The sequence below is a fragment of the Saccostrea cucullata genome, unplaced genomic scaffold (assembly GCF_032062105.1).
Source record: "Saccostrea cucullata isolate Sc308-1 unplaced genomic scaffold, CSIRO_AGI_Scuc_v1 ctg2294, whole genome shotgun sequence".
NCBI classification, from domain to species: domain Eukaryota; kingdom Metazoa; phylum Mollusca; class Bivalvia; order Ostreida; family Ostreidae; genus Saccostrea; species Saccostrea cuccullata.
The window spans coordinates 1-23,020 of NW_026936513.1; the positions used below are offsets into that span (position 1 = coordinate 1).

At 32.9% G+C, this 23,020-nt stretch overlaps 1 protein-coding gene across 1 annotated transcript; it reads left to right on the forward strand.

The window, feature by feature from the left end:
- Positions 1-4: 4 nt before the first annotated feature.
- Positions 5-17,551, forward strand: LOC134245751 (fibrillin-1-like; the record flags this gene model as incomplete). The annotated part of the gene is made up of 24 exons (XM_062728009.1): positions 5-104; positions 199-324; positions 414-551; positions 784-915; positions 1,003-1,257; positions 1,357-1,596; positions 1,748-1,867; positions 2,355-2,477; positions 2,572-2,826; positions 2,965-3,225; positions 3,997-4,119; positions 4,257-4,511; positions 5,351-5,611; positions 5,707-5,837; positions 5,940-6,001; positions 6,383-6,561; positions 8,761-8,866; positions 9,074-9,090; positions 9,929-10,070; positions 10,330-10,493; positions 10,631-10,704; positions 10,843-10,890; positions 12,034-12,167; positions 17,065-17,551. Coding segments are annotated over 23 exons (3,399 nt in total), but the record flags the coding sequence as incomplete, so codon positions are not given.
- Between the last annotated feature and the right edge of the window lie 5,469 nt (positions 17,552-23,020).

The window sequence follows — 23,020 nt, forward strand, 5'->3', positions numbered from 1 at the left end:
TTCAAATAAATGCCCTGTATCGTCCACTTGTCTGAATAATGATGGTAATTACACCTGCCAGTGTAATGAGGGCTACACGCAGAAATCAGCTTACGAATGTCAAGGTAGGCAAAAGATTATCACTCTGGATTTTTTACTATGGTATTCGCTAACATGTTGTCTATAAACAAATGTATGATACATACGAAATATCACTAGATATTGACGAATGTAAGACTGGAGTGGCAGGGTGTTCTCATGGATGTTCTAATGTGGAAGGGGGTTTTAACTGTGAGTGTGAGTTTGGGTACACGCTGGAGGATGACAGGAAGACATGCGCAGTGGGTATGTTCAACAGAAATTAAGATCAATCAATGAATTATGAATCATAAGTTTGATACATCAGTGATTTGAAATATATATTGTTTTTCCAGTGACTGATATTTGTTCGCTTTATCCACATCTTAACTGCTCATTTGGGTGTAAACAAGATCTAGCAAATAAAACTATTGGATACTGCTTCTGTGGCGCGGGATTCTACCTGAACGCGGTGGATAAGCAGTCCTGTATTGGTAAGACAAAGAGAGATAATTTGTATTACAGTCAATTGAATAAAATGTATTTGTTTTGGATGGTTTTGTTTTGTATTCAATCTTATAATCAACATACGTATATTGCAATATATATTAACATTAATAATTACATTAGATCTGGGAGAATGTGTAAATGTAATTAAAGTACTAGTTATCAGTACATTATGCAAATACGTAATGGTTTTGCGTTTCTCTTTGCTTACAATTTTAGATGTTAATGAGTGTGGCAATGAAACACTGAATCTGTGTACCTTCAAAGAAAACTGTGTAAATACTGTTGGGTCCTACAACTGTTCATGTCCCATAGGATATGTCTTAGAAAATGACGGAAGACAATGCTCAGGTATGTAATGAAGCACGTTTACAAGCATAAAGTACAGCTTGTGTGAAAATAAATCAAATATTAAAGTATTTGATCCACTTTTTCAAGTGTGCGATAATTTTCACTATGGACGTGATTGCAAAATACCTTGCAATTGCGGAGTTGGTGCCTCCACATGTGACAACGTACTTGGATGCCAGTGTAAGACAGGGTGGGCAGGGTCGAAATGTGATGCTGACATCGATGAATGTGCCATCGGTACTCCTTGTAGCGAGGCCAACCAGATCTGTCAGAATACCCCGGGATCCTACAGATGTCTGTGTGAAACTGGATATAATGAAACTTTATCAGGACAATGTACAGGTATGAACACGCATAAAGATTAACACAACAGCTTATTAACTTCTCTTCGCTTACTTGAATGTTTAAAATAAATTTAACAATTTCCTTATTTTCATTTAGATATCAATGAATGTATCAGCAAACCCTGCGACCAAATTTGCAACAATACAAATGGAGGGTATACATGCTCCTGTAATACGGGGTTTAAGCTCACAAACCAGTCAAAATGTGAGGATATTGATGAATGTGCAGCACCAGTATCACCATGTGACCAACTGTGTTCAAACACTCTTGGAAGTTACAGATGCTTTTGTAGAGAAGGTTTTCTTCTGAACGCGACAACTAAGTCCAACTGCCACGGTAATTTCCTAAGAAGAAATGGGAGATAGAATAAATGGAACAATATTTTTAGCATTAGTTGTAATAGAGTTTATTTATTCGAAAAATGGATTTTTTTCTTTTTATTAACATCTAATAAACTACGTATTCATATTTTTGGTCATAATTGCAGCCAAAACAGAGTGTTCCATTCTGAACTGTACCCAGCAATGTGCCGTGCGTGCTGATGGGTCGGAGTATTGCTCCTGTAGAAATGGATTCAGTCTAGATTTAGATAATATCACCTGCCTTGGTAAATAACATTTTAAGGTTTTTAATCTGCATGCTTGAATATTCGAATATTTTTTAATCATTTTATTTCCAAATTAGGCTTCTTTCAATTGATAATGTAATATACAGATCTAAACAACCAAGAGGTACTTTATTTTAGGACTTACTTCGTATTCAGGACTTCAAAGAATTTTAATTTGCTCAGTTGTAGTTACATTTTTATTGTGAATCCAGCATAAATGTTGACGTAAACAATATAGCGTAACATATTTTGTATTGAACAATACAACAAATGCTGCATTACATTGCATTCATTTAATATTTAGGGCATAATTTTTAATGTGCATGGTTTCCATTTTTCTATCATTAGGTTTCACAAAAAAATTTGCTATAAAAAAGTGAAAATATTATTTTGTAATGATTTGTATTAAATATCTTCCTTCAAATCATGCTCCCGAATTGAGAATAAATGAATAATTATTTAAATTTTTTACTTTCTTTCAAAAAAGATATTGACGAGTGTTCACAAAACCCGTGCAGTGAGAATTGTACACAGAATAGCCCTGGTTTCGGATACACGTGCTCTTGTGATGTAGGGAAAAAGCTGGACATTGACCAAAGGACGTGTATAGGTACGTATATGATTCACAAAACTTCAATTACAGGTAGCAAAGGTTACCTCATGGAAAAGTGCTTTGCCATATACTTATCTCTTTGCTAATTTAGAATGTGAAAATGGAAACTACGGGATAAACTGCAAAGATGCATGTTTGTGTAAACCTGAAAATACGGCATCTTGTGACAGAATCTCGGGGTCCTGTACCTGTAAAGAAGGGTGGAATGGGACAGACTGTACGGTGGACGTGGATGAATGTTTGAACCAGTATATCTGTCCAAATAATTCCGACTGCAAGAATTCAAATGGATCTTATTCTTGTGATTGCAAAAACGGATTTTCTTTTGCTGGTGAACAATGTGTTGGTAAGTATTTCTTTAGTAAGAGTTTTTCATTCATGATAAGTTAAGTTTTTTAATATTTAGATAAGGAGAATACATCAATTTAGATCAATGGTATTTAAAACATGTTTAAAGATAAATGGTTTTTGTTTTATTCTATAGAGTGTTCGAGTACAACATTTGGTCAGAACTGTGCCAGTCAGTGTACGTGTGAGTTCAGTAAAACTCAGTCATGTGACAAACAGAATGGAACCTGTTACTGTAGTTCTGGATGGCAGGGTATTAACTGTACAGAGGACGTCCCAGAATGCACCAATGATGTCAATATTTGCGGACATAATGCATCATGTACTGAAACAAAAGGCTCATATTTATGTGTTTGTGACTCAGGTTTTCACAAAACATCAGCAGGACGTTGTGAAAGTAAGAAAAAACAATTGAACTCACTCATATTTATGCATAGCTAAAATTATTTTATTCAGAATGATAAACGATCACACCTTTTAATAAACAAATGAATGTTCTTTTAAGTAAAACATTACTTGTAGTTAATGGGTAACTTCAGTATCCTTTAATTATCAATCTTCAAGAATTTTGTCTTTACAAACTGTGTGGATTTTATCGAAGTAATTTTACAAGATATGAAAGTTTCCCCAAGATCCATTCTTTTACAAAAAAAAAAAAAAAAAAAAAAAAAACAGTTTCTTGTGATATCAAAAAAACTCTGTTTTTAGTTAATAAATTTTTGTGAAGAATGGTTTTTAAAAAAGTGGAACAGTTGTTCGTATCGATGAGTAAACGTGTAAAAAATTATGATTTTAGCTGATCTAGAAGTTTCTAAGTTTTTTTTTTACTTCCAAGGATCGTCTTTTGATTTACATGTATCATTCACTGTAGCACAGTTCATCCGAGGTTTCTCCTTTACAGCATATATCTTCCTTAAGAGTAAATAAAAGGACTTTGAAAGGGAGTTTTTGGACGGAGCAATTATCTTTGTTTGCAAACATTAAATCCAAAACTACATTAATCCTCTCCATGAAACATTTTGTCCATAGAACCTGTCGATAATAGAATATATATTTTAAAAAAAATTACCATCCGTGTATGAGCTTGAGTATATTTTTGCTTTATTCTTAAAATCGTATTTTAGGCAGCGGTGTGAATAATGCATTTATCTTTCAAACTCTTAATCAGATATTGATGAATGTTCGCTTGGAACCGGGAATTGTTCACAGCATGCACTTTGTTCTGATACTGAAGGAAGCTTTACATGTACATGTCGACTTGGTTTCAGTGGAGATGGCTATAATTGTACAGGTAAAATAGATGTTTGGTTTCTTTAAAAAAAAGATAGGTCAAAAGTCGAAATGTTCTTTAAACACAAACAAATAAAAGATGATAATTATCAATTTAGCCAGATGTTCTTTTTACTCATCTATCTCAATTCCACAAAGGTTGTAGTGGTACGTCATATGGTGAGCAGTGTTCTAAAACATGTTCATGCAACACAGTTGGCACAGCAGACTGTGATAATTTGGATGGAACATGCATTTGTAAAGATGGATTTAACGGAACCCAATGTGAGTTTACGAATGAGTGTAATACAGGAGCCCACAACTGTCATCTGAATGCTTCTTGTCTGAACACGATAGACAGCTATAACTGTTCTTGTCATGTCGGATTCTATGGAGATGGATTTAATTGTACAGGTAATAGGTAGTCCCTACTATATATTCGTTTCAGTCATAATCTTGTCAAAAACTCATTCTTATATACACAGGGACTTAAGACAATAATAGAAAAAAGAATTCGGGTATATAAGTATGATAGGAGAGAAGGGACTTAACAAGCCGCAATTAATTCCTTGGTGCCGCGCTTCAAACTCTGAAAACTTCAATTTCTATTTTAAAAAAACTCGAGAAAAAGCTTTGCCAGTTTAACGGCAGAATGTTATCGTTTACTGTCATAAATTGATCATTTACTTTACTTCATCAATTAATGACAATAAAGGACAAAATTCTGCCTTTCAACTGGCAAAGCTTTTTCATGGTTTTTTAAACAGAAATTGAAGTTTTTAGAGTTTGAAGCGAGGTACCAATGAATTAATGGCGGCTCTTATCAGGTCTCTTCCCCTAATTTACTATACACCCAAATTTTTTGTCTCAAGTCCCTGTGCTTAAATATATTTAAATCTGTACATAGTATTCAACCAAAAGAAAATTGATAAAAATTTGAAATGATTATATTGAATAAAAACAAAATTATAATTTCAACATTTAACTTCATTTAATATTGCTTTTATATATAAGAAATTCAAATTAATATGCATAATTCCAAAAAATGAATGATTCGATGAAAAAGAAAATTGCTGGTATGAGCAATGGTACTTGGATTCAATGAAGTTAGTAGTGAGTGTGTAAAAATCATTTTATGGATCATACAAAGAAAGTGGGTCAAATAAAACATTTTTTTCTCACAAAAACATATAAACATAATACAATACAGCAAATAGTAATAATAAACCAAAATTATTATCATATATCTGAAGGGTGTGATGATTGGACATACGGTACTCAGTGTTCTCAGAACTGTACTTGTAACATTGAGAACACGGCTGATTGTGACGACACAACAGGAGAATGTATCTGTAAAGCGGACTGGAACGGAACAAAATGTGATATCCATGTAGAGGACTGTAGAAACGGAACTGCTGTATGTGACCATGATCTTCAAGATTGTTTAGTAAATGGAACGAGTGGTCACTTTTGTTTTTGTCGTTATGGAACAAATGCAACAGGGGAATGTCTGTGTAAGTTACACCACCTTTAAATAAAGTGATAATATTTTTAAATATTGCATGCATATTGTACACCTGTAGAAGATTTTTATTTGCTGCTGTTTCAGCACCAAATCCAACTCACAAACCTGGAACGATAGAAACAAAGTTCCAAGCGGAGACAACTCTGGCAATATCTATTACGCCACAGGAATTTAAAGACCACACTGAAAATATAAGGGCCATTATTTTTCAGACTGTGAGTTGCAAGCATAAATGAATTTTTTTTCGTACTGGTATACATTTAATGATTGTGGTTATGTCACTGAACTGAACCGTGTTAATTTATTGATATTTTCAGCTAATAAACAATTTCAAGGATGAAATACGTGGATTTAAAACGATATATATTTTATCTATAAGGTAAGTTAGCCTTAATGACTATGATACATAACCCCTGAATTAAAGTAAATAAAATACCACAACAAATAAAGTATTTAATATGTATAACAGGGTGACCAGTTGATGTACATTTTTTAAAATGATTTTGTAATTTTCGGTAAGAGGCTTTATTTTTATAATAATATCCAAATTAATTTAAACAAAATGTAACACACCAGATAAATGAGTATATGTACATCCCTCCCATAGCTAGCCTTTAAACATAATTATTGCAATCTTAACCTTTAATTTATTCTTTACTAGGTAAGAGACGGAATATATAGATTTCCCCGATATTATTTAAAGTTTCAAGACTTATATTTAACCTTTCAATTAAAGAAAACAACTTTTTTTTGTATTTAGACTTGGTAGCCTTAAGGTCAGCTTTGAAATAGTCGTCTATAAGAACGAGACTCTAGAAGCACAAACGAGTGACTACATCAGGGCTACGAAAAAACTGCTGAGTAATGCCGTGAGGATTGAAATCTTAGGGAGAAATGCTTCTTTTTCTACTGTAATAATTACTGACGGAGAAGGCAAAAGTAAGTTTTTTTGCTGCATTTTATTTAATCTATTTTAGAAGCTAACAGTTTGCTCGATTTTAAATTAATTGTTAAGCATATACAAAGACCTGATACGCTAAAACGTCGTTTTAGTTATATGTAAAGTCGAAAACGTGACAGAACTGTGTACTTTAAATAATGTAGTTTATTTCTTAAAAAGATTGATTGATTGTATATTGTTTAACGTCCCTCTTGAGAATTTTTCACTCATATGGAGACGTCACCGTATGCCGGTGAAGGGCTTCGAATTTAGACCTATACTCGGCACTCAGGGCCATTGAGCAGTGAGGGTTCTTTCTCGTGCCAGCGCCTACCGTGACACGGGACCTACGTTTTTAAGGTCATATCCGAAAGACCCGTGACTTTCACTTCTAGTGCCGAGCGCTTGGCGAAGGAACAGTCACTACCTTTGTTTACGTCTTAGGTATGACGAACCGCGAACGAGAATCGAACCCGGGCCTCCCGATCACGAAGCGAACGCTCTACCATTAGGCTACCGTGACCGGTTTCTTAAAAAGAACTTTATTCGGTAATAACCAATATTTGCCCCCCAAATCAAACTTTGATGGAGATATATTTAATTAATTTCTTGAAACAGGGGAGTATATGCTGACTTCAAAGCACTGAATATTTTCATACGTAATGACGCCATATGTTCGTAATGACGTCACAAACATGACGTAAATTTCAGTTTTTTATGAATTTTACAGAAAAATGTACATAATTCATCGATATTTTGAGTAAAAGTCACCGAGCGCATGTGTGTTCAGGATCAATATTTTGATATGATACGTAGAATGATAAAATCAATGAAATATGTCAATATTGTTCCTGAACAAACTTGCGCTCCATAAATTTTAAAGCTAAAATTGTTGAAATTTTGTCCATTTTGTGCTTTTTCTGAAAAAGGATATAAAATCGGACTAGTTTGTGACGTCATAAAAACAAAAATTGTGAATACACTGCTTTGACACTATAATATTTTCTGGTAAATTATATTTCTCATACAATTTATTGAATTCAGCACATTTCAGGAAGTTTTCAAAATTTGACTTTTGTGGGGGCAAATATATGCAATAGACCGCATATAGTTCTTCAAAGCATAAGAGGGAGTTGAAGTTCCTTTGTTATTTTTATCAAAATTTTAGCAGATAATTTAAGCTATTTTAAGTAAACCATTATTATTTCCTTTAATTGAAAAGGTTAGATGTATAGTGTATACATGTACCACGAAAATGTATGGTTATAATTAGTTATAATAATAACTTGTAAATTTATCATTAAATAAAATGTAAGTATAGGTCATCATGCTAAAAGTTTCAATAGGTCATGCAGTAAAGTATTGCAGATTGGGCATTTAAAAATAATGAACACCAATATTTCTGAAAATTCCCTGTGGAAGCAGGAAACTTTCTAAGAAACAGTAAGAACCTGAGATATATCTTTTTTTTTTTTCAAAATGCCATTTCCGACTTTTATTTAAGAGGGATAGTCTAAAAAGCAACAGAAAATGAAAAAAAATTCATATCTTTGAATTTTGAGAAATTAAATAAACGTATGTTTATTTCCACCTATCCAAAGTATCTTGGTCTAGTGGTAAAGCAGGCTAACAGTAAATCACGAGAGTTTTTTTGTTCGAATCTTGGAGTAACTTAAATAAACCATGACTTCTCTATTACATTATTTAAATGTTGTGAAATTTTAATTAAAAAGACAACTCTGTGAGGATATAATTCCCTTTTTTGAATATTTTTTACTCAATAACCAATTATTTCTCCCGTTATATAATCTCAACTAACGAGATGGTTTAGGCATTCGAACCTACGTGTATATAGTTAAGTGAAACAGATCGCCTCTTGTAATGTTCGATTAAATTATATACAAACGATAATAGTTAAATATTATGCATTTCGTATTAATAAAAATACTTACATGTAAGCATTACAAATTAATCCATCTGTGTAACTATTATATTTTAAGAGCATGTCGTTTGATGTTCCGAGGTCCTTTAACAGTACATTGTAAATTCAGATGTATCTGTAATCCAGTTTGTTTGTGTTATGTCGATGTGCGTGGGAAAATACAATTGTTTTCCGTTAAATTCGTGATTAAAATACAAAAAAGGTAGATAATTTTCAGAGAAAATTATTTCACTTCTTTTCTTTTTTTTTTTATCAGATTTCACAGTCGACAATTCAAGCAGCCCGTGTTTCATTTTAAAACTATTATCCCCCTGTTCTGAAGGGGAAACGTGTGTCGAAAACTCAGGCAGTCCTTCATGTGTGTAAGTAAATAAAGGCTTTACTTATCTTAAAAAAAATCAAACGGGAAAAAGTTTTTTACGTTTTAAAATGTCACTGTCTTTATTTGATTTTAGTATATAATATCTTATTGTAGTTTTATTTTTGAAATTCAAAATATACAATTTACATTTTAATATAGGATTTACAAATACATGTATTTATGTTTCATGTTTGATTCTTGTTTTCAGATCAATAGAAGTAACAGGTATGTTTTCTTTGTTTTCTTTATAATTTGCAATAAGATTTTTGAGAAAAAAAAAATTCAATATCCTACTTAAATAAACAATTAGAAAGATTATTCCAATGTTAAATTAGTACTAACAATAGATTTCTACGAAAAAACAATCTATGATAAAATAATTTCATGCATTCTTTTTATTGGTGATGAATGAAATGTATTTGAACACCACCTATTATTTATTTTTAATTTGTTTTGTGTCTTTAAGTTAAAAAGAATTAGATTAAATTGGTTTGAAATGTCCCAATACTGACATTTATACAGTTATAAAAAATGAAAGACTTGCTTTCCAATCAATGTTTTTCACTTATCGTTAAGACATGCTTCTGTAAATCTGAAACACTTGGGGTACTCATAATGCTCATAGCATTACATTGGTGGTGGCCATTCCATATCCGCAAATCATTCTTTAAAACTCGATAGAAAATAAAGAATTTTTCACCGAAGTTTAACTGTGTAGTACCATTATATACCTTCTAATTCATATTTCCCCTTCATGATCATAGCAAACCTAGAATACCGCCATTCCTTTCAAAACATTTGAGTTCATGTATTTTATCTGCGAATCCTCCTTTACAAACGCATACAATTTGAGGGTGTTTTGGAGTTTTGTTTTGTTTTTTTTTTATAACACAGTGTCACTGTGCACTTTTGTTTGTTATTAAGTGACCGCTTTGACAGATTAAAAAAGCAAATTATTCATATTGAAGCGTATGTAATTATTTTATGAGCGCAGTGCTGACAGTACATCTTGTTTTATTATAAAGTGAGCAAGAAATGATGCATATTCTTTTAATCGTTTCAGATTATTTCGACTTGATTGTTGGGCTAGGAATAGGAATACCCTTAACAGTGACAGTAATAGCAATTATATTCATCATATGCGTCTACTGTAAACGACGAAAAGATAAGGAAGATTTGACTGTCAGCAGTAATAGTGATGATAGGTAAGATCAACATGTGTAAAATAACAGCTAAAAAATTAAGACTCTGAAAAGAAAACAATCAATGGCGAGTAGCATAAGTAGAGTTCTTGTAGAAAGGTATTAAATTCTTGTACAAGAAAATTCATATCTACTAATTTGGACATAAATTTTGTTGATTTATTTTTATTCTTCTACCTAAAACTATTCTCATTTATACTGTAATACATGTCATGTACTTCCTTATAAGATTTTTACATAAAGATTCTAAATGATTTCATAGGTCGTATGATGGGAGTGAAGCGTTCAGGTATGGGATACCTGTCCGTTATGGCAGCTGGGGACCCATGTACTCCCCGTATGGTATTGAGGGTCCTCGAAGTTTAGAAAGTAACCTACCACGACCAAGGCAATATGAACAGGACATCTGGAATCAAGAACATATAGGTAAATCTTAGTTGCATCAATATCAAGCTAATATTTTTAGTTCAATTATATCATGAGTAAAAACTTCAAATTTAAAACATACAATTGAACTTGGGCAATTAAAATTGTAAATTTTATTTGCTGAAATTTTCTTTTAGATGATAGACCCATTCCTTATAATTCAGAATTTTCCTGGGATTTCATACAGTCTTCCATTCCAACATCTGAATCGGTTTGTCTTTTCTTAGAAATGAAATTTAATTTTCATACATGATTAATAAACTGTATATTTTATACAGAATTGAGATTTTGCTTATTTTTTCAATTATTTCAACTTGATTTCAAACTATTTATGTTTTTTTTCTGACAGTTTAGAATACAACGACCCATAGCAGAAGCAAATCCTAACCCGGTGTTTGTAAGTTATAGTTTAACATCCTCCTTTTGATTTATTTCATTCACTGATTTGAATGAATGATTTTGAACATCAACAATTTTGTTTCCTATGTTAGAATCATTGTGTTAAAGACAAACATGAAATATAGTAAATGATTCATAAAATATAAGGTACCATTTAAATAACTGTCACACATACATTCCTTACCAAAATTCTTTGATATACACTGTATGTCTCTCAAAATATATCGATTGGTACAAGTTTAAGCAGCAAAACAATTCCCACCCTAATGAAATTTCATTGTAACAAAATAAAGTATACATCGAACTTCTGGATAGAAGGAGAAAAATTATTTCTATAAATATGGATAATAGAAAGAACTTGGTACCTTCATTTTGAAACTAACTGTAATTATGAATTCTAGTCTTCAGTTACTGTCCTAAACAAGAATCCTATGTAAAAGGTTTACTTTTGATTGAAATCCAGAAGGTTACAAGCAAGCTATAACTAAGACAGGCATTCTTGTTCTTAATTTAGGAATTGTTGTACACTGCCTAAACCTCATCATTACCTATATATGACGTCATTTTGAGGTCATCATTTCAATATCATAGCTTCTTCATTTTGTTGTTTACTTTTAAGTTTCGATCAAATTGTGAAAATTTTTCGTAATCATACCACTGCTCCGAAGAAAAGGGGATATACTGTTTCACCCTTGTCTATCTGTCCGTCTGTCTTGGTGTCTGGTAGTTGGTTTGTCCGTAACAAAATTCACTCAGTTCAGAAACGAGGGCTGTTCAGAAAATAATGTCCTAAACAATATGACATACAAAACAGATATGGTATTTAGCATGACTTTTTCTCATGATTGAATCTTTTATGAATTGATATTAGTTTATGTGACCACTTTTCATCTCATATTTATATTGTGAGAAGCTGGAAAACGAGCTATTCGAGATACTGCATTAAAAAGACAGTAAAAAAAGTTAAGTACTCAAAGGCCACCCTGTTTTGAAAAATGAGTGGAAACGGCATCGTTTAAGAATATCTAAACAATTATTTTCAAAAATCTGAAAATGTAGCTTTCCACGTTTGTCTGAAATGCAAACAGATAATGAAACTTGAATTCATTGCTTTATTACCCTCAAAACATTTTTACAATAGGATGCACTTGACAAAAACAGGAAAGATCTGAAAATAGCAAAGAGTAACAAGAGGACAGAGACGGTTTTATATACCAGGAAGGATTGAAATTCAGGCCATGTAGAGTAAAGGAGTTTGGGGATTTAAACAGAAAGGTATATTTTTTCACACAGTAATATTCGCCTCACCTGTCTCCCTTTGACTTGGTTCAATTTCCAAACTTGAAAAAAACACCTTTCAGAAAGAGGAAACGAGTCCAGGAAATTAAAGAATCTGCCATAATCCAGTATACGAAGGGTCATACTAAAATATGAGTTCTAAAACCAATCAAAATTGAACATAAAGGTTACGGACAAGACAGTGTTTTCATTCAAAGAGAATTTTTAATTTTAATTATTTAGACTAAATTATTATAAAGCGTCTTTTGCTTCTTTCCTTGCACCGAGGACATTATCTATTGAACAGCCCTCCTATGCTTGAAACTTTAGCACACTCTTTTTTAGCTCTTCTGAGCCAAAGGCTCAAAGAGCTAATGCTATGGCCATTTGTGCGGTGTGCGTTAACTTTTTAGAATATGGGCCATAACTCAAGAACCCCTAGGCCAATCAGTGTCAAATATGTCACAGGGTATCCTTAGCCCAAGGGCTACCCTTTATACTAAAATAAGGTTTAGGACCCGTAAACAAGGGGAGATAATCAGGAAAACAAAACAAAAAGTACTGCTTGTTAAAAAATCTTCTTCTCCAGAACCATCAGGCAGAGTTTTCACCAAACTTACATACAAGGATCAGGATTTGTCGAAGATTAAAAATTGTTCAAGGCATTACCCTGGGGCAAAGGGCGTGGTCTCAAGGTAACTTTAAAGTTGACCTTAATTTACAAATAATAATAACGTTTATATTTTGCTTACTATTAGGACTAGGATCATCAAATCTTGTAAGATGATGCATCTTAGGACATCAAATTATGTTAACTCAAAAGTAGGTCACTTAAATTTTTTGGGCATTTATTTTCAAATTGATTTGAAGGCATATCTTGGACACTTTAAGGCCTATGATCATCAAACTTTGTCAGTTGATGCATCTTGGGTCCTTGAACAACGTCAACTTAAAAGTAGGTCACAGTGACCTACTTCTTTAACCTAATAACTAATTCTTTTTAAAACATTTAATCCAATTATTTCAGACACTGAGAGGTTTAGAATCATCAAATCTTGTAAGTTGATACATCTTGGGACCTTAATACATATTTATGAAAAAGAAGGTCACTGTGACCTACTTTTTGAATTTTGCAGGAATTTGTTTTTGAATTGTTTAAAAGGCATACTTTGATTACCTTCAGACCAAGGATCATCAAACTTGGTCAGCAGATGCATCTTGGGACTCTGAAAAATGTTGACCAAAATGTAGGTCACGATGACCTACTTTCAACATTTTATGGCTATATTTTAGTATCTTAGGTATTTATTGGCTTAGAATCATCAAGCTTTGTGAGTTGATGCACCTTGGGTTTTTCGGAGAGTAATAACAAAAAGTAGGTCACAGTGACCTACTTTTGACATTTTACGGCTTTATTTATGTATCTACAGTACTTATTGGCTTAGCATCATCAAACTTTGTAAGTTGATGTATCTTGGGTTTTCGGAGAATGATATCCAAAAAGTAGGTCACTGTGACCTACTTTCGACATTTTATGGCTTTATTTAAGTATCTTAGGTATTTATTGGCTTTGAATCATCAAACTTAATGAGTTGATGCGTCTTAACTTTTCGGAGAGTGACGATCAAAAAGTAGGTCACAGTGACCTACTTCTGACATTTTATGGCTTTATTTAAGTATCTACTGTACTTATTGTCTTAGAATCATCAAACTTCATAAGTTGATGCATCTTGGGTTAATGGTGAATGATGTCCAGATAGTAGGTCACGGTAACCTAATTTTTGACATTTACTGGCCATTTAAGTATCTATGGTACTAACTGGTTTAGAATCATCAAACTTTGTTTGTTGATGCATCTTGGGTTTTTAGAGAATATCGACCAAAAAGTAGGTCATGGTGACCTACTTTTGAATATCTTAGGTACTTATTGGCTTATAATCATCAAACTTTGTCTGTTAATGTATCTTGGGTTTTCGAAAATCGTCTACAAATAATTAGGTCGTAGTGACCTACTTTTGATATTTTTTGGCTATATTTAAGTATCTTGGGTACTTATTGGCTTAGAATAATCAAACTTTGTCAGTAGATACGTTTTGGGTTTTCCAAGAATGTAGACAAAAAAGTAGGTCATGATGACCTACTTTTGACATTTTATGGGTATATTAAAGTATATCAGGTACGTATCGGCTTAGAATCATCAAATTTTTTCAGTTGATGTATCTTGGGTTTTCAAAGAATGTAGACAAAAAAATGGGCCACGGTGACCTACTTTTAAATATCTCAAATACTTATTGGCTTAGAATCTTCAATCTTTGTCTATTTATGCATCTTGAGTCTGCAGAAAACTTGTATCTTAAAGTAGGTCACTGTGACGTACTTATGTTTTTTTTATAGCTTTATTATTAAAAATATCTTCAGTCCTAATTAGCTAAGAATTATTAAACTTTGTCAGTTGATGCAACTTTGGTCTTAGGATACTTAGGGTTAGAGGCTTCAAATAGAAGTGATAGATTGTACAATTTATCAGAAGAGCGATTCAAGGCCCATGAGCCTCTTGCTGAGTCATGCCATACGGTGGGATTCATTTTTGATCAATGCCGATGCGTCTGTCCATACCATACATAACAACTATTTGGTTGCAGATTTCTGAGAACTTCGAATTCTTATCGTAGATGCTTGAAGTTTTTAGCACACTCTTTGTTTGGGCATTTTATATGGTGTGATTTAATTTTGTTTAAATCTGGTATCAACTTCCTGTTTATCTGCCCGTAACTGAACTTATGTATATGAAAATTATACAATTATAGCATTTTGATGAAGTCAATTCCAAGAATAAATCGACCTTAGAGAAAGCGTATTGTACCGAATCAAAAGGCTGCAATTGTTTTATAAATTTCAACAACATTTTATAAGTAATGTCCTTCAGTACTTTCTCAAATAAGGCATTGTTATGTGATTTGCTCTATGAAGTCACAGTAATGAATAGCAGCTGCGGTATCTGATTTTCAAAACATCCAGTGTATAAAGACTTGTGACGTGAGTACTCCAGTTTGAAGACTGTACCGACGTCAGCACTTTTATTGCTTCATATATGGAATGTTTCGAATTATTTATACATGTTTAAAATAGAAACATTCAGTAACACTTTTTAAACTTGATCATGTGATCTAGTTTAAGCCATTTAGATAGATGGCAAATAGCTAGACAGATACAAGAGGCCCAGGGGCCACATTGCTCACCTGAGCACATCGGCTAGAAAAAAGCACAGATCAGGTCAGAACTGAAAGGTTTACTAAGGGGGGTGGGGGTCCTACCCTCCCTACCCCAAAAGGCCATGATTTGAACAAATTTAAATCATTCTGCAAAAAATGAGGATGCTTACATGTCTTTATGACTAAACATAGATTTTCTGTTCTTGGGATTTTTCTTTTATTTCTATGTAAAACTATGATCGACCTTTGTGGCCTCACCCTTTCCCCTGGGAGGTGTTATGATTTGAACAAACTATAATCTACACTAAGGAGGATGATTCCATATAAATATCACTAATAATGGCTTTGAAGTACTTTAGAAGAAGATTTAATAATATTTCCCTATATATTCCTATATAAAATTTTCATCGGTCATTGTGGCCCTGCCCTACTCCCGGGAGTCATTATTTGAACAAACTTGATTTTACACTACCTGTGGATAATTCTACATGAGTTTTATCTTTCCTGGCCCAGTGGTTCTTGAGAAGAAGATTTTTAAAGATTTTTCCTATATATTTCTATATGAAATTTGATCGGCCATTGTTGCCCTACCATACCCCCAGGGGGCCATGATTTGAATAAATGTGAATGTACGCAACTTGATGATGCTTCCACACGATTTCATCTTTCCTGGCCCAGTGGTTCTTGAGAAGAAGTTTTTAAAGATTTTCTTATATACTCCTATGTAAAACTTTGATCAGCCATTGTGGCCCCAACCTACCCCCGGGGGTCATGATTTGAAGAAACTTGAGGATAATTCCACATGAGTTTCATCTTTCCTGGCCCATTGCATCGTCTCAAGCCACGGTCCGGAGTCCGCATATAGCTCTCTCCTACCCGTGGCTGCTTGATCACAAAAAAGTGTCGTAATCTTGAATATTTACGCCTCTCTATTGTGACGTCATATTCAGTCAGTGGCAAGTTTTGTTTCCATCGCAATTGAAATAAACAACTGACGTCAGCAGTATGCAAGAAGTTTTTCCTATACTGTGACTGGACATTGAAATGTCGTGATAAAGTTCATCAACCGACTATGCTTTACTCGCATTGGTCAGTTTTTTAATGAGCTACGAAGAATTCTCTCCTCGTTCAACCACGGCCAGAATGGGAGAGGATCGTATATTTTGGCTGTGGTTTGCGACGATGGGCCCAGTGGTTTTTGAGAAAATTTTAAAAGATTTTCCTATATACTTCTATGTAAAAATTTGATCGGCCATTTTGGCCCCACCCTACCCCCGGGGGTCATTATTTGAACAAACTTGAATCTACACTATCTGAAGATAGTTCCAAATGAGTTTCACCTTTCCTGGCCCAGTGGTTCTTGAGAAGATTTTTTAAAAATTCCGTAAATTTTTCACTTATTCATAATTATTTCCATTTGGAAGAGGGTGTGGCCCTTCAATTGAACAAACTTGAATCTCCTTTACCCAAGGATATTTTGTTGCAAGTTTGGTTGAAATTGGCCCAGTTGTTCTTGAGAAGATGGAAATGTGAAAAGTTTACGATGACGATAACGACAACAACGGCAGACAACGGACAGATTTTGATCAGAAAAGCTCACTTGAGCCTTCAGCTCAGGTTAGCTAATACATGTAATTAAGCGGACATAATAAAATATCATGATAAAATTCTATTTTACAGAGAGATCAGTCAACAGCTTGATGGCGCTTCAAAGTAGAAAATTGTAGACATTACAACTTATCAATTCCATAAAAATCGACGATAATGCTATCAAGGCCTTTTCAAGGATGTGCAATAAAATGTTCTGATAATTGCTTTATAACTGATTTTAAAGTGCTCAATGTTTAACATGATCGTACGTTTAATTCATTTTATGTGTAAACTGTGTTAGCCCTAATATTTTATATATATATATATATAAATATTATTTTGTTCATAGAATGAATTTATATTTTTGTCAAAAATACTATATAATTCTATAAAGTGAGTGTTTTGTGTGTATTTTATATCTCATGGTTGTTATATTCAGATTTTAAATTGACTTGTTCATGTGTACATACATAATATATATTTTCCGTCCGCCGAAATATTTTAGATATATTTAAATTTGTATTGAAGCAAGCATCAAAGTGTTTGCAAATATACATTAGATCGGGAAGGTAGATGTACATGAACTCATTATTAAGTGTGTGTAAGAGGGTGTACACGTATGTGTGTGAAAGCGTAAGTCAATTCTAATTTTGGAAATAATATAATATTCTTTTGTAGTTTTTATATATGATTTAGAACACAAAGTGATCTTTATATTGTTATTCTGCTACTGATGTTATGAAATCTGTTTATAATACATATATTGTTTCTGTTAAAAAGGAGAGTTTATTTTTTTTTCTCACAAATTCAAGAAAATTTACTTCAATTGGATAGTTGGGTCATAAGAAAATTATGAAGTTCAATATTCAACTTGTATGCTCATTAAATTAACAATAATTGATACAAATACACAGAAAGTCCGAGCTGACAAAGCATGAAAGAATACTGTTTTCATTTGTAAGATTAATTATTTTGATTTGTTCTTTATCTCCATATCCTTCATTATGCTAGAAAATCAGGTTTGAATTCTACAGGTGGTTATCCAATTGCAAATTATACTAATAGTTCCCTTTCCAATGATGAAAATCTTCATCATCATGTGTCAGTTTTGAATTATTTAAAATATTCTCAACAAAATTGGAGATTTTCATAAAAGTCCTTTTATACAAAGATATAAAGCGGATTCCAATAAATCTACCTAGCCCCTTTCTTTACTCCTCAATAAATTATTAGCAAAAATAGAGGAGAAAATTCAGGGGAAACTGTGCAGCAATACATATTGAGGAAGGGGTGTGAATCAGATGTGGAAACTGAAAAATTTCAAGAAACATTTGAAAAATTACATTAAAAATTGCGTATTAATTCATAATTTGTAATCATTGAATTGGTAGCCGGTTTTTTTTTCATTTGAAATAGAACTCGTACTTATATGTACCTTGTTATTGGTCATATTTAAAGTTGTTATGTTAAAACTCTGAAATTCATATTTTACACAAAAGAACTCTGAAGTTGATATACCGATTGTTCAGTCATTATCTACATCCTGAGTTGTAACGGATTCTGTCCGTTAGTTCACGATCATGACAAGGAGCACACGGGTGCCACCAGTCGGCAAGGGATGCTTACTCCCCAATGTCACCTGATCCCTATTCTGATAATGGACTTTAAGCTATTTTTCGTTATCTCACTATATTTCATTTAACAGATGCTTGACTTTTTGACAAACAATATCTATGTGGCTTTTGAAGACTTGATATGCCAATTCTTTTGTGATTCGCAACGAAAACAATTACATGTACACCCGATTATGAGCAGACCTGTTTTTTGCATTCATATCAAGCAAATTTAATTTGATATCTATTACAAGAACACATGTCTGCCTTCACCCCGACATTGCAATACATCTCCGACGTATTATCCTTTAATAATAGAAACTTTCATTGATATGTCGAAACGATGAATTCCAGTGAGGATACCACAGAGTATGATGTATCTGTTTCATATTTCGAAAAAAAAAGTTGAAAGAATAATATCGACAGCAAACAAAATGAAACTACCTGAGGATGTTTCCACATGAGTTTCATCTTTCTTGGCCAAATGGTTCTGGACGAGAAGATTATTAAAAGATTTTCCTATATATTCCTTTGTAAAACTTTGTTCAGCCATTGTGGCCCCGCCATACCCCTAGGGTCATGATTTCAACAAACTTGAATCTACACTACCTGAGAATGCTTCCAAATGAGTTTCAATATTCCTGGCCTAATGATTCCTGAGAAGATATTTATGAAAGATTTTTTCCTACAAATTCCTATGTAAAACTTTGATCATCCATTGTGGCCCCGCCCTACCCCAGGGGGTCATTATTTGAACAAAATTAAATCTACACTACCTGATGATGCTTCCACCTGAGTTTCATCTTTCCTGGGCAAGTGGTTCTTGAAAAGAAGATTTTAAAAGATTTTTCCTATATATTTCTATGTAAAACTTTGATCAGCCATTGTGACCCCGCCATACCCGTAGGGTCATAATTTCAACAAACTTGAATCTAAACTACCAGAAAATGCTTCCAAATGAGTTTCATCTTTCCTGACCTGATAGTTCTGGAGAAGAAAATTTTAAAAGATTTTTTTCCCATTTTCCTGATTTTAATAATGTGTTTTTAGTTGAGTAAATCTTGCTTAAAAATTCGAAAGCCGCACACCCGAGGCACCGGCCCTGGATCTGCCTCTGATTAAGAAGCGTTCTTGCATTAGAAGTTTGCTAATTCTGCTCTCGGAAGTATTCGCTTAACGAAGCATAGGTATTGCTCGAAAATACACAAGTGTCGAAAATGTTGAAAAGTAGAAAGATGACAGGGATAAATGAAACTTCATAACCCTGTCTAGTGATTGTCAATAAACACACTGTATGGATTATTTAAAATAAATCCATTTATTATTTCTTCTAAAAACTCTGCAATTGATGATCGTGATAACATTTTGTTAAAGCATGAGGATGATTACTTTGACGAAAAGAATATCTTCACAAGTCCATGTGTAAAATTCTTTAGAGGTCTTCTTTGTTGGAGAATGTGTATGGAACGCCGGGACTGTCTTACATATGAGGAATAAACATTATACGCAGTGTTCTCTACGTTATATGTGGTACTATTAATATTTTAACATTTAACGCCCCCCATCCCCCCCCCCCCCCCCGGTTGCTACGTTCCACTACTTGGCTTTATATATACATTTATATATACAGGTTGATTAAAATATCAAATGCATAAAGTTTGTGTAAATTATTCATGAATTTATTATTTTACAACATTATCAAAGTCAAACAATGAAACGTTACAATGTACCTAATTATTTACGTGTACCACGATAAGCACGCGGGCGCTGAACGGACACGCTGTCATTTTCACTTGTACATGTACCTAAGCTTGTTTATAACTGACGTTATAATTTCACATTAAGTTATCTTTTATTAACAAAATATCAAAGCACTATCTGTAATATAAATGTAAAATACATTTTTGTGAAATTCTCATCAATTAATAAATAATTCACCACTTTATTTATGAGAACTCAGAAGTGTTGAAATTCACAACGTCATTATGACGTTCCGTAAAATGTACAAAATTCGGCCATATACATATGCTATTTTAAAGACCTCTTACGGAAAATATAAAAGAGATATTGAAAAAAGAAAGTTGTTTTGAAAAAATATATAGTCTGTAGATATATCCAGAGCAAAAACTGTCCTATTTTGAAATCAGGCCAATTTGTGTACTTTTTGACTTAGGCTCTTTCACAGAAATACATGTATGTATCTTAAAGATTCCAATATATTTTAGGCAAAATTTCTGTATTTAAAAAAAAATCTACGAAAGTTATCGGTATTTTGATATCGCTGATGGAGAGGTACGGAGCACGGCAAAAAATTGAAGCAAAAGTATGCGGAATCCAAAATCTAACTCATTAATTTTCTATAATTCGCGATATTTTTATACAATTTTCAAAAATGTATCTTTAAATTGTTTTATTATTATGTATTAGATTTCTGACGTGAAATTTGAACTACTGACAGAAATATAGTGATTTTTCCCCGAAGCAATTCCCGTGAAAACGACTGTAAAAATGGCGTCTCCTGAATTGACGGCGCACCACACTTTTGTTAAATGATGTGTAATGCTCGAGATATCGCCAACATAGATCCAAAATATGCATAATAAAACATGTACTAAACTAGGGTATTCATGACATTCGTCCACAAATAGCAAATTGAAATTTTAGACCGTTGGGCCTCTGTAAAAAGGCTATACGGGAGGACGGGAAGAAGATTATCGACGAAAACTTTATCCGGACTGTAAAGAACGTGATTGAGAGTCACCAATATCATATTATATCTCAAAAATTCCTGCAGTTTTTGGTTTAAAAAAAAAAAGATTATTCTTTACTTGTTTAATAGATTTTAAGCTTGACAAGAAATGGTGTTTGGATGTCGAGTAGATAAGGTAACTCAAACTGTACAGGTACTCTTGCAAAATGTTGAGAAAATGAAAGCTCAATCACATATTTTTTTTATAATGCCTGTGAGTCGAAGATTTTGCTGCTGAGTGACTTAATATGTCCTGATAAATCACTCAAAATTGATACCTATTTACAACATTTTGACATGAAATTTTGAGGCCATTTAAGTAAAGATTCTTTTATATCATGTGTGACATTTGGCCCGATTATGTTCCAAGGAAGAAATATGAAAGTCCCACCTATACTAAAAATTGATGGAAAAAGCTATTAGTTCTTGCGGACAAATAAACAAAGAATTAGCAGATAGACAGGCAGAAGGACAGGGGAAAACTACCGGTATACTGTACTGTATACTTTACGTGTACATAATTTGGCGTATTCAACATTTAGCGTCATCAAGGGGTATAGAGTTGTTGACGTAATTAAGTTTGCGATACACATGTCTGTTCAGTGTATGATAACGTAAGCGGTATCCATGAATTGGCGCATTGTTGTCTACGCCAAAGCCGCTAAATTATGAAGCCCCCTTTTTTAAATACACATACAGTATAACCCTAAGGGAATATGCATTTTTGGGACATAAAATATGTTCCAAAGAAAAAGAAAACTATAATTAAGGGAAACCAAGTCTCTCATTTAGAAAATTATTTTAGCGAAAGACAGAATTTTGATAAACCCCACATACCATTTTAAGAACTCCTTACTTGATTTCGGTACATTTCTTATGGTTTGTTTTTAATTGCTGTTTTTGTTTTAGGTACTCCGATCCCCAGCTAAGAAGAATAACTCTACATTTTATGATTTAATCCAAAAAGTCTCAAAATGAAGTTAGAAAATTAAATCTTTTCATGCAACAATTTTCATTTAAACTTCTCAATGTGCTTCAAGGTTCTTTAAAGTTCTTAGAAAGGTCTTATTAAAAGTTGAAATTTTTACCCCATAAAAGTATTTTTAAATTACATATTTAGAGAAATAGAATTTCTAGCCAAAAATACCATTGATTATTAACATGATATGGAATGAGAAGTGATACTGTAGTTTCATCAATTTTCATCGGCATCAAATTTCGTGGATTTTATTAAACATACGTTTTCGAGGATACGTAATCTCGTGGACAAAAGCATTGCCCATACAAATGAATAGCATATATTTTTAATTCATTGAACATTTGAATTAGTGAATCTGTTCAACAACGAAATCCTCGAAAATTGGTGCTCAACGAATATTGATGAAATCACAGTATATGGTATCAAATTTCAACCGGAAATGCACAGTAGATGTTTTTATTCGCAATTTCCGAAACATTATTTGACATTTACTGATTTTCCCTATATAATATGATTAACTTTAGAGATGAAGTTGAAGAATTATCGTGGGTAAAAACACATAACTTTGAAAATATATAGACATTTTTGTGAGCATTTTCAATTAATCAATGCCTGATTTTCAGAACCTGAGGATCGGTGTACCTTAAATTTAAGGTATGTCACTTTTCAACTACTCGATACTTGTGACTGATCAGCACTTAAGTCGT